Genomic DNA, 18,712 nt, shown 5'->3' with positions numbered 1-18,712 from the left:
CCCCCCTGGGCTGGGGAGTTTAGAACCAGCGGGCACAGTCTCAGGATAAGGGGTCGGCCATTTAGGACTGAGATGAGGAGAAATTTCTTCACTCAGAGGGTGGTGAATCTTTGGAATTCTCTGCCCCAGAGGGCTGTGGATGCTGAGTCTCTGAGTATATTCAAGGCTGAGATCGATAGATTTTTGGACTCTAGGAGAATCAAGGAATGTGGGGATCAGGCGGTAATTACAGAGGGGTTTCCCTGCTATCTGGCACCGGGAAAGTCATCGCTAGAATCCTGCTCAATCGCCTTCTCCCTGTGGCTGAAGAGCTCCTCCCAGAGTCGCAATGCGGATTCCACCCACTAAGGGGCACAATGGACATGATCTTCACCGCTCCAAGAGAAATGCAGGGAACAGCACCGACCCCTGTACATGGCCTTTTTTGACCTCACAAAGGCCTTCGACACTGTCAACCGGGAGGGATTATGGAACGTCCTCCTCAAATTCGGCTGCCCTCAAAAGTTTGCCACCATCCTCCGCCTGCTCCACGATGACATGCAAGCCGTGATCCTAACCAACGGATCCACCACAGACCCAATATACATGCGGACCGGGGTCAAGCAGGGCTGTGTCATCGCACCAACGCTCTTCTCGATCTTCCTTGTTGCAATGCTCCATCTCACCCTCAGTAAGCTCCCCGCTGGAGTGGAGCTAATTTACAGAACAAACGGGAAACTGTTCAACCCCCGCCGCCTCCAGGCCAAATCCAAGGTCCTCCCATCCTCCCTCATCGAATTACAGAATGCAGGCGAAGCTTGCATTTGTGCACACTCGGGGCTCAAACTCCAAACCATCGTCAACACTGTCACCGAAGCGTATGGGAGCATGGACCTTACACTGAACATCCGTAAGACAAAGGTCCTCTAACAACCTGCCCCCGCCACACAGCACTGCCCCCCAATTATCAAGACCCATGACGAGGCCTTGGACAACGTGGACCATTTTCCATAGCTCGGGAGCCGACTGTCAACAAGGGCAGACGTTGATGACTAAGTCCAACACCGCCCTTAACGTGCCAGTGCAGCCTTCAGCCACCTGAGGAAGAGGGTGCAATAGACCAGGATCTCAAACCCAGCACCAAGATCATGGTCTACAGAGCAGTGGTGATACCCGGCCTGCTACATGGCTCAGAGACATGGACTATGTACAGCAGGCACCTCAAAATACTGGAGAAGTACCACCAACGCTGCCTCCGCAAGATCCTGCAAATCCATTGGCAGGACAGACGCACCAACGTCAGTGTCCTCGCTCAGGCCAACACCCCCAGCATCGAAGCATTGACCACACTCGATCAGCTCCAATGGACGATGTTAGACTCCCAAAGCAAGCGCTCTACTCAGAGCTCCTACACGGCAAGCGAGTCTCAGGTGGGCAGAGGAAATGTTTCAAAGACACCCTTCAAAGCCTCCTTGATAAAGTGCAACATCCCCACTGACACCTGGGAGTCCCTGGCCAAAGACCACTCAAAGCATCCGGGAAGGCGCCGAACACCTCGGGTCTCTCCGCCGGGAGCACACGGAAGCCAAGAGCAAACAGCGGAAGGAGCGCACGACAACCCAAGCCCCCCCACCCACCCGTCCCTCCAACCACCGTCTGCCCCACCTGTGACAGAGACTGTAGGTCCCACATTGGTCTCATCAGTCACCTGAGAACTCAGTGTTAGTGTGGGAGCAAGTCATCCTCGACTCCGAGGGACTGCCTGAGAAGAAGATTCAAGACTGAGATTGATTTTTTTTTAAACTCTCGGGGAATCGAGGGACATGGGGATCGGGCGGGAAAGTGGAGTTAAGGTCGAAGATCAGCCATGATCTTATTGAATGGCGGAACAGGCTCGAGAGGCCAAATGGCCTTCTCCTGCCCCTAATTCTCATGTTCTTATACTAATCTGGCAGTTATTTCTAACTTTGTCTGTTCCAGTTGCCAAGTAAATTTATTTAATTGAAACTAAATCTCTCTGATCCACCCAAGTACGACTGACGTTTATCTTTCACCAGTTCATTTCCATCTTCTCATTACTGCAAGCTGCCAGGGGAATTTTTGCTAGTTTGTTTTTCTTTGTTTTTTCCTTTCTTCATAAACCCTTTTGTAAATTGCTTGGAGTTCTGTTGATATTCGAGGCCTAAACAACGGGGTATTAAAATAATTAGGAAAGTGAATTGACACAAGCTGAGTGTGTTTGTGGAATTGGTCGCACTGGGTTAGCAAGTAGCTCAAGCGCACACTGCATATTTGTTCGAATTTTTTTTTACAAATAAGTCCTGATTGTATTAAACACTCGCAGAAGCCGCAGATGGTTGTGGAGTTTTACTGTTGTGGATTGATGGCCTGTTTAACGGGCGAGACACTTGATTGGAAATGTGCCATTTATTTGCTGTGACAGACTGACGGACTCCTATCTCCCTCGGGCGACGGACAGCGAGAAGCTAAAATAACACTGAGCTTCAGCGCTAAGTGACTACACTGGACAGTATAATGAGTCTTGCATCATTAATAGCGAGCGGATCGGGGAAAGATGGGCACCAGCTATCTAACTGCAAGATGTTTCAAGCTCTGCGGGCAGTGCGTGGTTTGCCATTCACTCAGCAGGGCGCACGTAATCAGCGCACACACTCTTAACCCTTTCCTGTCTTCTGCAGATGCCCTCAACACTCGGAACAAGCAAGTTATCTGCACCACGCTGAAAGTCCTGCAGCACCTTGTTGTGTCGGGAGAGAGGGTGGGAGAGGCCCTGGTGCCCTACTATCGACAGATACTGCCCATCCTCAACATATTTAAAAACCGCAATGGTAAGTGACAGGCACAGTGGCATCACGTGACGAACTCTAGTGTTTCCAGGGTGTAAATGCACGTGTGCACTGGTTGAGTAATATTTGTGCAGTATGAAACATTTAAAAGTATTTTCCTACATTCTAAAATGATCAAAACCACACAATTGTTTGTGCAAATTTTCTGATGAACCTCGTTAGAATAAGTCGAGCAGCCCATTTCAGCGTGATAAGAAATGCATTCACCAGCAACGTGTATTTATATAGCGCCTTTAATGTAACAAAATGTTCCAAGGCGCTTCACGGGAGTGTTATCAAAAACAACATTTGGCCATATAAGGAGATGATCAGGCAGGTGAGCAAAAGTTTGGTCAAAGAGGTAGGTTTTGAGGAGAGTCTTAAAGAAGGAACGTTAAGTGGAGAGGCAGAGAGGTTTAGGGAGGGAGTTCCAGAGCTTAGGACCCAGGCAGCTGAAGGCACGGCCACCGATGGTGGGGCGGTTAAAATCGGGGATGTTCATTGGTCCAGAATTTGAGGAGCACAGAGATCTCGGATTATAGGGCTGGAGGAGATTACAGAGATAAGGAGAGGTGAGGCCATAGAGGGATTTGAAAACAAGGATGAGAATTTTCAGTCGAGGCGTTGCTTAACTGGACGCCAATGTCAGCGAGCTCAGGGGGTGATGGGTGAGTGGGACTCGGTGCGAGTTAGGACACGGCAGTGAGCACAGGGAGTGATAGGTGAGCGGGACTCGGTGCGAGTTAGGACACAGGCAGCGAGCACAGGGGGTGATGGGTGAGTGGGATTTGGTGTGAGTTAGGACACGGGGGCAGTGAGCACGGGGTGATGGGTGAGCGGGACTCGGTGCGAGTTAGGACACGGGGCAGCGAGCACAGGGAGTGATGGGTGAGCGGGACTCGGTGCGAGTTAGGACACGGGGCAGTGAGCACAGGGGGTGATGGGTGAGCGGGACTCGGTGCGAGTTAGGACACGGGGCAGCGAGCACAGGGGGTGATGGGTGAGCGGGACTTGGTGCGAGTTAGGACACGGGGCAGCGAGCACAGGGGGTGATGGGTGAGCGGGACTCGGTGCGAGTTAGGACACGGGGCAGCGAGCACAGGGGGTGATGGGTGAGCGGGACTCGGTGCGAGTTAGGACACGGGGCAGTGAGCACAGGGGGTGATGGGTGAGCGGGACTTGGTGTGAGTTAGGACACGGGGGCAGTGAGCACAGGGGGTGATGGGTGAGCGGGACTCGGTGCGAGTTAGGACACGGGGCAGTGAGCACAGGGGGTGATGGGTGAGCGGGACTCGGTGCGAGTTAGGACACGGGGCAGTGAGCACAGGGGGTGATGGGTGAGCGGGACTCAGTACGAGTTAGGACACGGGCAGCCGAGTTTTGGATGGCCTCAGGTTTATGGAGGGTAGAATGTGGGAGGCCGGCCAGGAGTGCGTTTGAATAGTCAAGTCCAGAGGTGATAAAGGCGTGGATGAGGATTTCAGGAGCAGATGAGCTGAGGCAGGGGCGGAGACGGGCGATGTTACGTAGGTGGATATGGGCGATCTAAGGATAGAACGGATATGAGGTTGGAAGTTCAATTCCTGATCAAATATAACACCAAGGTTGCGGACAGACATCATCGGACACAATTTGCATATTTGAAGAGGACCAGAATAACCCTGCGATTGGAGCCATGCCATTGCTCCTTGCCCCAGAGGGCTGTGGATGTTCAATCATTGCTCCGTGTTATAACTGGACCACCCTGGGGTGCTTCACATCAACACGGCCACACTCTGACCCGCTGTATGCTTCATACACTCCTACAGCGCAGAAGGAGGCCGTTTGTCCCGCCGTGCCCGTGCTGGCTCTTTGAAAGTGCTCTCCAATTGGCCCCACTCCCGCCTACACTTTCCCCCAGAGCTCTGCTAATTTTTCCTTGTGAAGAATAAGAATGTAAAGAAAGCCTGGAAATAAGATAAAGTCATTTAACCCATCAAACCCGTTCCTTTCATGGACCGTGTACAACCTGCTCCTCCGTGGATTTTCCCCGATCCCGTTAATCCTGTGCAAACGTTCTGCCCAGCTTCTCTCCTCCACAGGAAGCTGATCCAACCCGACATCGTACCTGCCAGGATGGATGTGCTTTTCTTCGCTTGGCCTTTCCCTGGGCCCTGCAACTCAGGAACTGTTATGCCCCACACACACAAGATTATATTCATTCTTATATCCCGACATCCTGTTTCAAACCCGATTTTCATTTGGCTGCTTTTGAAGGTTGTGACTGTCATGGCATTAGTGAATTCTCTGCCCCAGAGGGCTGTGGAGGCTCAGTCACTGAGTATATTCAAGGCTGAGATCGACAGGTTTTTGGATCTGGGGAAATCGAGGGATATGGAGATCGGGTGGGATGGAAGATTAGCCATGATCTGATTAAATGGCGGAGCAGACTCGAGGGGCCAAATGGCCTACTCCTGCTCCTATTTATGTTGTTATTAGCTGAGAGTCTGATGCTTGATCTACCTTTGGGGGGCAAATTTGCTTTTAACCTCTAGTTTTGCTTTAGACTGATTAAAGTTATCCTGGTATCCAATATGAAAATAGTTAGAGCTGGTGAGCTCCCAGCTATTTGTGGTGCATTATGTCACTTACTTCTTTACGCACACCCTTAGTGTTCCGAATCAGCCAATAGGATTCATGTCCAAGAACCCCTGCTTCTGTCCATGTGCCTGAGATAGGGAACTCTGCTCCTGTGTGTCTCAGCAAAGCCTGTCCACACTCCAATGCATGTTTAGGAGGGGCAACACGGACCAGCCCACACTGTGCGATATGTGTGCGCACTAGGTCCGTGCAGCAGAGCTGGTCTCCAGTCGTCCTGGTTAACCCTTGCCACTGGACCACGACCCAACTCTGTCAAGCCCGTGTGGTGGCTGGTGTGCAACGGTCACCCCACGTTAAAACAATCCACCCACAGGCATCTTCCACCCTTCAGGATGTAGTTCGGGATCTAGAATATCATTGAAACACCTGTGAACTCATCCGCTTTTGGCGTGGAAGCAAGTCATCCTCGTTTCGAGGGACTGCCTATGATGATGATGCATGTTCAGTGTGTCATGTATTTCACCATCTTGCAATGACAATAGTTATGTTACTGTAACTCATGCACACCCTGACCACAGGGGGTGAGCTTGCGGGAGACACTCCTCACCTGAGCTTCCAGGTATAAAAGGGCAGGTCCCACCCAGGGTCAGCACTCCTTGGTCCTGGCGATAAAGTGAAGGTCACAGAGTGACCGTGTCTGATATATACATGCCTCGTGTGAGTTTGTAACAAGGTGCAGAGACAGTACATAGTGGACACAAACATTTTATAAAACGTAATCGGGATTAAGGTGCGTCCTACTGCTGATGGGGAACATACCTTAATCGATCATTTTAAAGTTAATAAAATCACCCTAGGTTTGAACACTAACCAAACTTCAACGAAAACACAGGTTGAATTTCAATTATGCAGGACTGGTGTTCTGAGTAGTTTGGTGAAACCCGTTGTAAATTGGTTCGGAAAGACAAGAATCAGTGCCACTGTACACTTCGAATGGCTGTTCGCACTCTGACATCTCCTCATGGTCGGCTTGGCTTTGTGCTGGTGCTGCTATGATGTGCTGAACTCCACAATCAAAGCACGTCTCTGAGCTAATCATTCCCGGAACTTCAGAGCATTGTCTCAGTTTTGAGATGTCTCGCTGACTTTGACAGCCACAGGGAACATTACATACCCATCATCTGGCTCTTACGCAAACTGTAGATGATTAAGTGGAAGTTTTCTGTGGAACGTGCATGTTTGAAAGGCACCAAGATCACAATCGCCTTCTCGTTGGCATTGCTGTTTATCTCGATCCTGTTTGAACCTCGCTCAGGAAAGTGACTGCAGTGAACCGCAGGTTGACAGCTATATCAGTGAAAACAACAGTAGTCTAATGCTAGGTTGTCACATGATGTGACTGAGCAGTGACAGTACATTATTTCCATTTCGGACTCCGATTCAGACCTATCGGAGTATGTCCCATTTATGAGCCAATCTCTGTGCAGCCCCTTGTCCCAATAAATGCCATGGTGCTGTGTGTATAATTTGTGCTTGACAGATTCAAATATAATGTAAAAGAAAAAGAGATGTACTGTTGAATATATTTTATAGTCCATCCAAGTAACTGCTCCCAGAAAATCACTTTACATCATTTTACACAATGTACAATGTATGTGCATCATATGCCTGGAAGGGCCCAGGGATATTACACAACTCTCTGTGCCTGCATTCACTTACAACCGCCCACATGTTCAAAATCTTCCAGTAAAGTGACATCACTGTATCATATGAATGAGGAGTGCTGGGAATTAACTTTAAATTACTGAAATATAAGAACAGGAAAGTTCATGGTATCAACAGTACACCTGTATCCTTCAGGATATCAAACCATCTCTCTCTCTCTCTCTCTTTATCACTCTCTCTCTTTTTCTCTGTCTCTCTCTTTCTCTCTGTCTCTCTCTATCTCTCTCCGTCTATCACTCTCTCTCTCTCCCTCTCTCTGTCACTTTCCCTTTCTTTATCTCTATCTCTCTCTCTCTCTGTCTGTTTCTCTCTCCCTCTCTCTCTCTCTGTCTGTCTTGCTCTGTCTCTCTCTCTGTCTCCCTCTCTCTCCCTCACCCCCTCTCTCACCCCCTCTCTCTCTCTCTCTCTCTGTCTATCTGTCTGTCTGTCTCTCTCTCTCCCTCTCTCGCTCTCGCTCTCTCCCTCTCTCTCACTCTCCCTCTCTCTCACTCTCTCTCTCTCTCTCTCTCTCTCTCGCTCTCTCCTTCTCTCTCTCTCCCTCACCCTCTCTCTCTCTTTCTCTCTCTCCCTCCCTCCCTCTCTCTCCCTCTCTCTCCTTCTCCCTCTCTCACTCTCACTCAGGCAAAACACAACTTCAGCTCTGCTTTCTGCGCCTTTTCTCTATTCACATGTCCAGGAGTCCAGTTTGTGATGAGACACTCTGGGAGCAACTTGCAGGGGCCGTGAGCTGGGCCTGTGTTTGAACAGCGAGACGGTGACACTGGGGGAATGCCCACACCACCAGGAGCAAAACACACTCTGCAATTGTCCTCCCTAACAGGCTGACACCACAAATACAAATGGTCCACTCAAACTAAAAAGAAGATTGCGATGTGAGTTTCATTTTAATTTTGTAGCGGAGGTCATGGGCAGGCCAAGAGTACCGATGGTCACTATGTCATCTCCCTCAGGGATCAGTTTATGCGAGAGCAAAGGTAATTCACTTGCCTTCTTCACTTGCAGCCCGTTATCAACTTTCACCAAGGACTTCCCATCCCAGAGAGTGATCACGTGGTGTCCATCGATACTGATCCATCGATACTGATCCATCGATGCTGACCCATCGATACTGACCCATCGATACTGATCCATCAATACTGACCCATCGATACTGATCCATCGATACTGATCCATCAATACTGACCCATCGATACTGATCCATCGATACTGACCCATCGATACTGATCCATCAATACTGACCCATCGATACTGATCCATCGATAGTGACCCATGATACTGACCCATGATACTGACCCATCGATACTGACCCATCGATACTGATCCATCGATAGTGACCCATGATACTGACCCATGATACTGATCCATCGATACTGACCCATCGATACTGATCCATCGATAGTGACCCATGATACTGACCCATCGATACTGACCCATCGATACTGATCCATCGATAGTGACCCATGATACTGACCCATGATACTGATCCATCAATACTGACCCATCGATACTGATCCATCGATACTGATCCATCAATACTGACCCATCGATACTGATCCATCGATACTGATCCATCAATACTGACCCATCGATACTGATCCATCAATACTGATCCATCAATACTGACCCATCGATACTGATCCATCGATACTGACCCATCGATACTGATCCATCAATACTGACCCATCGATACTGATCCATCGATACTGATCCATCAATACTGACCCATCGATACTGATCCATCGATACTGACCCATCGATACTGATCCATCAATACTGACCCATCGATACTGATCCATCGATACTGATCCATCAATACTGACCCATCGATACTGATCCATCGATACTGATCCATCAATACTGACCCATCGATACTGATCCATCAATACTGATCCATCAATACTGACCCATCGATACTGATCCATCAATACTGACCCATCGATACTGATCCATCAATACTGATCCATCGATACTGATCCGTCGAAACTGACCCATCGATACTGATCCATCAATACTGACCCATCGATACTGATCCATCGATAGTGACCCATGATACTGACCCATGATACTGACCCATCGATACTGACCCATCGATACTGATCCATCGATACTGACCCATCGATACTGATCCATCGATAGTGACCCATGATACTGACCCATGATACTGATCCATCGATAGTGACCCATGATACTGATCCATCGATAGTGACTCATGATACTGACCCATGATACTGACCCATCGATACTGACCCATCGATACTGATCCATCGATAGTGATCCATGATACTGACCCATCGATACTGACCCATCGATACTGATCCATCGATAGTGACCCATGATACTGACCCATGATACTGATCCATCGATAGTGACCCATGATACTGACCCATCGACACTGACCCATGATACTGACCGATCGATACTGATCCATCGATACTGACCCATCGATACTGATCCATCGATAGTGACCTATCGATACTGACCCATGATGCTGACCCATGATACTGACCGATCGATACTGATCCATCGATAGTGACCCATGATACTGACCCATGATACTGATCCATCAATACTGACCCATCGATACTGATCCATCGATACTGATCCATCAATACTGACCCATCGATACTGATCCATCGATACTGATCCATCAATACTGACCCATCGATACTGATCCATCAATACTGATCCATCAATACTGACCCATCGATACTGATCCATCGATACTGACCCATCGATACTGATCCATCAATACTGACCCATCGATACTGATCCATCGATACTGAACCATCGATACTGATCCATCGATACTGATCCATCAATACTGACCCATTGATACTGATCCATCGATACTGATCCATCAATACTGACCCATCGATACTGATCCATCAATACTGATCCATCAATACTGACCCATCGATACTGATCCATCGATACTGACCCATCATACTGATCCATCAATACTGACCCATCGATACTGATCCATCGATACTGATCCATCAATACTGACCCATCGATACTGATCCATCGATACTGATCCATCAATACTGACCCATCGATACTGATCCATCAATACGGATCCATCAATACTGACCCATCGATACTGATCCATCGATACTGACCCATCGATACTGATCCATCGATACTGACCCATCGATACTGATCCATCGATACTGATCCATCAATACTGACCCATCGATACTGATCCATCGATACTGATCCATCAATACTGACCCATCGATACTGATCCATCAATACTGATCCATCAATACTGACCCATCGATACTGATCCATCAATACTGACCCATCGATACTGATCCATCAATACTGATCCATCGATACTGATCCGTCGAAACTGACCCATCGATACTGATCCATCAATACTGACCCATCGATACTGATCCATCGATAGTGACCCATGATACTGACCCATGATACTGACCCATCGATACTGACCCATCGATACTGATCCATCGATAGTGACCCATGATACTGACCCATGATACTGATCCATCGATACTGACCCATCGATACTGATCCATCGATAGTGACCCATGATACTGACCCATGATACTGATCCATCGATAGTGACCCATGATACTGACCCATGATACTGACCCATGATACTGACCCATGGATACTGACCCATCGATACTGACCCATCGATAGTGACTCATGATACTGACCCATGATACTGACCCATCGATACTGACCCATCGATACTGATCCATCGATAGTGATCCATGATACTGACCCATCGATACTGACCCATCGATACTGATCCATCGATAGTGACCCATGATACTGACCCATGATACTGATCCATCGATAGTGACCCATGATACTGACCCATCGACACTGACCCATGATACTGACCGATCGATACTGATCCATCGATACTGACCCATCGATACTGATCCATCGATAGTGACCTATCGATACTGACCCATGATGCTGACCCATGATACTGACCGATCGATACTGATCCATCGATAGTGACCCATGATACTGACCCATCGATACTGACCCATCGATACTGATCCATCGATAGTGACCCATGATACTGACCCATGATACTGATCCATCAATACTGACCCATCGATACTGATCCATCGATACTGATCCATCAATACTGACCCATCGATACTGATCCATCGATACTGATCCATCAATACTGACCCATCGATACTGATCCATCAATACTGATCCATCAATACTGACCCATCGATACTGATCCATCGATACTGACCCATCGATACTGATCCATCAATACTGACCCATCGATACTGATCCATCGATACTGATCCATCAATACTGACCCAACGATACTGATCCATCGATACTGATCCATCAATACTGACCCATCGATACTGATCCATCAATACTGATCCATCAATACTGACCCATCGATACTGATCCATCAATACTGACCCATCGATACTGATCCATCAATACTGATCCATCGATACTGATCCGTCGAAACTGACCCATCGATACTGATCCATCAATACTGACCCATCGATACTGATCCATCGATCGTGACCCATGATACTGACCCATGATACTGACCCATCGATACTGACCCATCGATACTGATCCATCGATAGTGACCCATGATACTGACCCATGATACTGATCCATCGATACTGACCCATCGATACTGATCCATCGATAGTGACCCATGATACTGACCCATGATACTGATCCATCGATAGTGACCCATGATACTGACCCATGATACTGACCCATGATACTGATCCATGGATACTGACCCATCGATACTGACCCATCGATACTGATCCATCGATAGTGACTCATGATACTGACCCATGATACTGACCCATCGATACTGACCCATCGATACTGATCCATCGATAGTGATCCATGATACTGACCCATCGATACTGACCCATCGATACTGATCCATCGATAGTGACCCATGATACTGACCCATGATACTGATCCATCGATAGTGACCCATGATACTGACCCATCGACACTGACCCATGATACTGACCGATCGATACTGATCCATCGATACTGACCCATCGATACTGATCCATCGATAGTGACCTATCGATACTGACCCATGATGCTGACCCATGATACTGACCGATCGATACTGATCCATCGATACTGACCCATGATACTGATCCATCGATAGTGACCCATCGATACTGATCCATCGATACTGACCCATGATACTGACCCATCGATACTGATCCATCGATATTGACCCATGATACTGACCCATGATACTGACCCATCGATACTGACCCATGATACTGACCCATGACACTGACTCATCGATACTGACCCATCGATACTGACCCATGATACTGACCCATGATACTGACCCATCGATACTGACCCATGATACTGACCCATCGATACTGACCCATCGATACTGACCCATGATACTGATCCATGATACTGACCCATGATGCTGACCCATCGATACTGACCCATGATACTGACCCATCGATAGTGACCCATCGATACTGACCCATGATACTGACCCATCGATACTGACCCATCAATACTGACCCATGATGCTGACCCATCAATACTGACCCATCGATACTGACCCATCGATACTGACCCATGGATACTGACCCATGGATACTGACCCATGATACTGATCCATGGATACTGACCCATGGATACTGACCCATGGATACTGACCCATGATACTGATCCATGGATATTGACCCATGGATACTGACCCATCGATACTGACCCATCGATACTGACCCATCGATAGTGACCCATCGATAGTGACCCATCGATACTGACCCATGATACTGATCCATCGATACTGATCCATCGATACTGACCCATCGATAATGATCCCGGAGAGCGATCACATGGTGTCCTTCGATACTCTTGAAACCATCTGTGACCAGGAGACACCGCCACATAATCAACAATGAAAACCAGCTCATCCGCTGCTGATGCCCTCATCCATGCCTTTGTTACCTCTAGACGTGACTATTCCATCATACTCCTGGCTGGCCTCCCACAGTCTATCCTATCTAAACTAGAGGTGATCCAAAACTCGGCTGCCCGTGTCCTAACTCGCACCAAGTCCCGCTCACCCATCACCGCTGTGCTCACTGACCTACATTGGCTCCTGGTTAAGCAATGCTTCGATTTTTAAAATGTTCATCCTTGTTTTCAAATCCCTCCATGCCCTCCCTATCTCTGTAATCTCCTTCAGCCCCACTGTTGTGTATGGAGAACGAGTCAGACTGAACACTGTGAGCTCAAAGTAAAGTGTGACCTTAGTTTTTTATTGCAGGTCTCCAGAGTGCCTCTTCGACCTATGAAGGCTCCTTAAATACCTGTGCTCCCAAGGGATTATGGGATCCCTTGGGACTCCAGGTGATGAGCCCCCTGGTGGCTGTACAGAGTATATACAAGTTTACATATATAACACTCCCCCCCCCAAAGTCAATAGTGTAACTATTTACAATGTGAGTCGATCTGGGGCGCTCCTTGCCCTGGTTGATCGTCTCGGTGTGAAAGCTGGTGTTGTTGAGCCATTTGTTGGGCCCTCGCTGGGCTGCTGTGCAGCTGGCCTTGCTGGGCTGCCTGGTGTGTTGGGCCCTGCAGGGCTGCTGTGGATGATGGGTTCTGCTTCGTGGTCAACCGTGGTGCCGGTTGCCACTGGTGTGTATGTTGGGGGATCAAAAAAGGTAGTGTCCAAGGTGGATTGCTCAGGATAGTCCGTGAATCTGAGTTTGATTTGGTCCAAGTGTTTCCGGTGAATGAGTCCATTTGAAAGTTAGCCCGAAACACCCTGCTCCCCTCTTTGGCCACGATAGTGCCGGGAAGCCACTTGGGACCTTGTCCATAATTTAATACAAATACAGAATCATTGATTTCAATCTCGCGTGACACATTTGCGCTATCATAGTATGCACTTTGTTGAAGCCACCTGCTCTCTACCTGTTCATGTAGATCAGGGTGAACTAACGAGAGCTTTATCTTAAGTGCTCTTTTCATGAACAGTTCAGCAGGTAGGATCCCAGTGAGTGAGTGGGGTCTCGTGCGGTAGCTAAGCAGGATTCGGGATAGGCGAGTCTGCAGTGAGCCTTCAGTTACCCACTTCAAGCCTTGCTTGATGGTTTGCACTGCTCTCTCTGCCTGACCATTGGACGCTGGTTTAAACGGGGCAGATGTGACATGTTTGATCCCATTACGAGTCATGAATTCTTTGAACTTAGCACTGGTAAAACATGGCCCGTTGTCGCTCACCAGGACATCGGGTAGGCCGTATGTGGCAAACATGGCCCGCAGGCTTTCAGTAGTGGCAGCGGACGTGCTAGCCAACATTATCTCACATTCAATCCACTTGGAGTATGCATCTACAACCACAAGGAACATTTTACCCAAGAACAGGCCTGCATAGTCGACGTGTACCCTAGACCACGGTTTGGAGGGCCAAGACCATAAACTTAGCGGCGCGTCCCTGGGTACATTGCTTAACTGCGAGCATGTATTACATCTGTGAACATAGGACTCTAAGTCTGCATTGATACTGGGCCACCACACGTGGGATCTGGCTATCGCTTTCATCATTACAATGCCTGGGTGGGTACTGTGGAGGTCATTGATGAAGGTGTCTCTGCCCTTCTTGGGGACCACTATTCGATTGCCCCACAGAAGGCAGTCTGCCTGTATAGACATTTCATCTTTGCGCCGCTGGAACGGCTTTATCTCTTCCTGCATTTCCACTGGGACACTGGACCAGCTCCCGTAAAGCACACAGCTTTTGACTAGAGACAATAAGGGATCCTGGCTTGTCCAGGTTTTGATCTGCCGGGCAGTGACGGGTGATTGCTCACTCTCAAACGCTTCCATAACCATGGCTAGATCTGCGGGCTGCACCATTTCCACCCCCGTGGTGGGCAATGGCAGCCTACTGAGAGCATCGGCGCAGTTTTCTGTGCCTGGCCTGTGGCAGATGGCATAGTTGTATGTGGACAACGTGAGTGCCCATCTCTGGGTGCGGGCCAATGCATTGGTATTTATCCCTTTACTCTTCGGAAAACAGGGATATAAATGGCTTATGGTCAGTTTCCAATTCAAATTTTAGCCCAAACAGGTATTGATGCATTTTCTTTACCCCATAGACACACGCTAATGCTTCTTTCTCAATCATGCTGTGGGCTCTCTCAGCCTTAGACAGACTCCTGGATGCATAAGCAACTGGTTGCAGTTTCCCGAAATCATTAGCTTGTTGCAATACACACCCGACACCATATGACGACACGTCACATGCTAGTACCAAACGCTTACATGGATCATAAACACAAGCAATTTGTTTGAGCATAACAATTTTCTCGCTTTTACAAAGGCATTTTCTTGGCTTTTGCCCCAAACCCAGACGCCCCCTTTTCGTAGTAAGACATGTAATGGTTCTAGCAGGGTGCTGAGACCCGGTAAGAAGTTACCAAAGTAGTTCAAGAGACCCAGAAACGACCGCAGCTCCGTCACGTTCTGTGGCCTCAGTGCGTTCTCGATTGCCTCCGTCTTCACGTTGGTGGGCCTGATGTTGTCCGCCGCAATCCTCCTTCCCAGGAATTCCACTTCAGGCGCCAGGAAAATGCACTTTGAGCGTTTTAACCTAAGTCCCACATGGTTGAGTCAACTAAGAACCTCCTCCAGGTTCTGCAGATGCTCGACTGTGTTCCGACCTGTGACCAAGATGTCATCCTGGAAGACCACAGTGTGCGAGACCGACTTCAGTAAGCTTTCCATGTTTCTCTGGAATATCGCTGCCGCTGATCGGATTCCAAACGGGCATCTGTTATAAACAAAAAGACCTTTGTGCATGTTGATGCAGGTGAGGGCCTTCGATGATTCCTCCAGTTCCTGCGTCATGTAGGCTGAAGTCAGATCCAGTTTCGTGAATGTCTTTCCTCCCGCCAGCGTTGCAAAGAGGTCGTCGGCTTTTGGTAGTGGATATTGGCCCTGCAGGGAGAAACGATTGATAGTTACTTTGTAATCGCCACAGATTCTGACGGTGCCGTCTCCCTTGAGGACTGGGACGACAGGACTGACCCACTCGTTGAACTCGATCGGTGAAATGATGCCCTCTCTTTGCAGCCGGTCTAGCTCGATCTCTACCATTTCTCTCATCATGAACGGTACTGCTCTCGCCTTGTGATGGATGGGTCGCGCCCCCGGAATTAGGTGGATCTGCACTTTTGCTCCTTGGAATTTCCCGATGTCTGGTTCGAACAGCGAAGGAAATTTGTTTAAGACCTGGGTACACGAAGTGTCGTCAGCGGGCGATAGCACTCGGACGTCGTCCCAGTTCCAGAGTATCTTTCCCAGCCAGCTCCTGCCGAGCAGCGTGGGACCATCGCCCAGTACCACCCAGAGTGGTAGCTTGAGCACCGCTCCATCGTAGGAGACCATTATGGAAGCACTGCCGATTACAGAAATCAGTTCTTTCGTGTAAGTTCTTAGTTTTGTGTCAACTGGAGTTAAGACTGGCCTTGAGGCCTTGTTGCACCACAACCTTTCGAAAGTCTTTTTGTCCATGATGGACTGCCTTGTGCCCCTGTCCAGCTCCATTGACAACGGGAGTCCATTTAATTCAACATTCAGCATTATCGGGGGACAATTCATGGTGAATGTGTGCACCCCATGTACCTCTGCCTCCTCGATCTCTGGTTCGTCGTGATCCTCCGTGGATCTGTCCTCCTCTACAACATGGTGGTTTGCAGGTTTAATAGGCTTTGCAGCTCGCCTGCACACTTGTTGAAGGTGTTCCACAGCCCTTGCAAACGTATTCTTTGAATCGGCATGAATGGAAACGATGATCACCCCCGCAGCGTCAACAAGGTATTAATGGCCTTGCCTTTATCACCCTCGATGGTGGACTCTGAGACATCTGCGGTCATGTAGCTGCAGGTATGTATGACCTGCCCTGTATGTTATGATTCGAAAACAACATCACTTTGTTCACAGTTCTTGTAGCAGCACTTGTGTGCTGAGAGATTTGCTTCGTATTGTCACTGGTGGCAATGAACGCCTGGGCTATCGCTATGGCCTTACTCAAGGTTGGGGTCTCTACAGTCAAAAGTTTGTGAAGTATGGTTTCGTGGCCAATGCCAAGTATGAAAAAGTCTCTGAGCATGTGCTCCAAATGTCCTTCAAATTCGCAATGTCCTGCAAGGCGTCTCAGCTCGGCGACATAACTCACCACTTCCTGGCCTTCAGACCTTTTGTAGGTGTAGAACCGGTACCTCGCCATCAGAACATTTTCCTTCGGGTTCAAATGCTCTCGGACCAGTGTGTACAAATCGTCGTACGATTTCTCCGTGGGTTTCACTGGAGTGAGCACATTCTTCATGAGGCCATACGTTAGTGCCCCACAGACGGTGAGGAGGATCGCCCTTCGTTTGGCAGCGCTCTCTTCCCCATCTAGCTCGTTGGCTATGAAGTATTGGTTGAGTCGCTCCACAAATATTTCCCAATCATCTCCCTTCAAAAATTTCTCCAGGATGCCCACTGTTTTCTGCATCTTTGGATTCGCTATCTTTAGCTTGTCGCCAGTTGTTGTGTATGGAGAAAGAGTCAGACTGAACACTGTGAGCTCAAAGTAAAGTGTTACCTTAGTCTTTTATTGCAGGTCTCCAGAGTGCCTCTCCAACCTGTGAAACCTCCTTAAATACCTGTGCTCCCAAGGGATTATGGAATCCCTTGGGACTCCAGGGGATGAGCCCCCTGGTGGCTCTACAGAGTAAATAGAAGTATACATATATAACACCCACAACCCCCTGAGATGGCAGCACTCCTCTAATTCTGCCCTCTTGAGCATCCCTGATTATAATCGCTCCACCATCGGTGGACGCGAGTTCAGCAGTCGGGAGCTCGTGGTCGAGGAGGCGAGAGTCCGGGGTCGGAGGGGCGGAGCTTGTGCAGCTGCGCGGAGAGGCAAGAAAGAAGTAGAAAGAAATAGAAAGATGATGTCACAGCCAAGGGGGTAAGTGATTGGCTGGTGATTGGTGAGTAGTTTTTCTCTTTCTTTTCTTTATCAGTCAGTAACATTTAGCATTGTTGTTGCCAAATTAAGTTTATCTAAGAGTTAAATCAATGGCAGGACAGCTCGGACACGTGTTATGCTCCTCCTGTACTATGTGGGATGTCAGGGACGCTACCGGTGTCCCTGACGACTACGTGTGCGGGAAGTGTATCCACCTGCAGATCCTGACGGACCGTGTTGCGGCACTGGAGCTGAGGGTGGATTCACTCTGGAGCATCCACGATGCTGAGAATGACGTGAATAGCACGTTTAGTGAGTTGGTCTTACCGCAGGTAAAGGGTCCACAGCCAGATAGGGAATGGAAGACCAGCAGGAAGAGCAGTGCAAGGAAGGTAGTGCAGGGGTCCCCTGCGGTCATCCCCCTGCAAAACAGATACACCACTTTGGGTACTGTTGAGGGGGATGACTCATCAGGGGAGGGCAACAGCAGCCAAGTTCATGGCACCGTGGCTGGCTCTGCTGCACAGGAGGGCAGGAAAAAGAGTGGGAGAGCGATAGTGATAGGGGATTCAATTGTAAGGGG

General features: G+C 48.8%; 1 protein-coding gene across 3 annotated transcripts in view; it reads left to right on the top strand.

Moving 5' to 3' along the window:
* The window catches only part of pacrg (PARK2 co-regulated), a 350,906-nt gene that overhangs the window by 258,770 nt on the left and 73,424 nt on the right, over nt 1–18,712 (top strand). For all 3 annotated transcript variants that reach the window (XM_070898404.1, XM_070898403.1, XM_070898405.1), the window contains one exon: nt 2,679–2,828. In XM_070898404.1, the coding sequence (XP_070754505.1) occupies nt 2,679–2,828 (150 nt within the window). The remainder of the gene's footprint in view (nt 1–2,678; nt 2,829–18,712) is intronic.

Source organism: Pristiophorus japonicus, chromosome 14 (genome assembly GCF_044704955.1).
Source record: "Pristiophorus japonicus isolate sPriJap1 chromosome 14, sPriJap1.hap1, whole genome shotgun sequence".
Taxonomy (NCBI): domain Eukaryota; kingdom Metazoa; phylum Chordata; class Chondrichthyes; family Pristiophoridae; genus Pristiophorus; species Pristiophorus japonicus.
The sequence above is the reverse complement of the archived record's forward strand: the minus strand, read 5'-3'. Positions and strand labels throughout refer to the sequence as shown.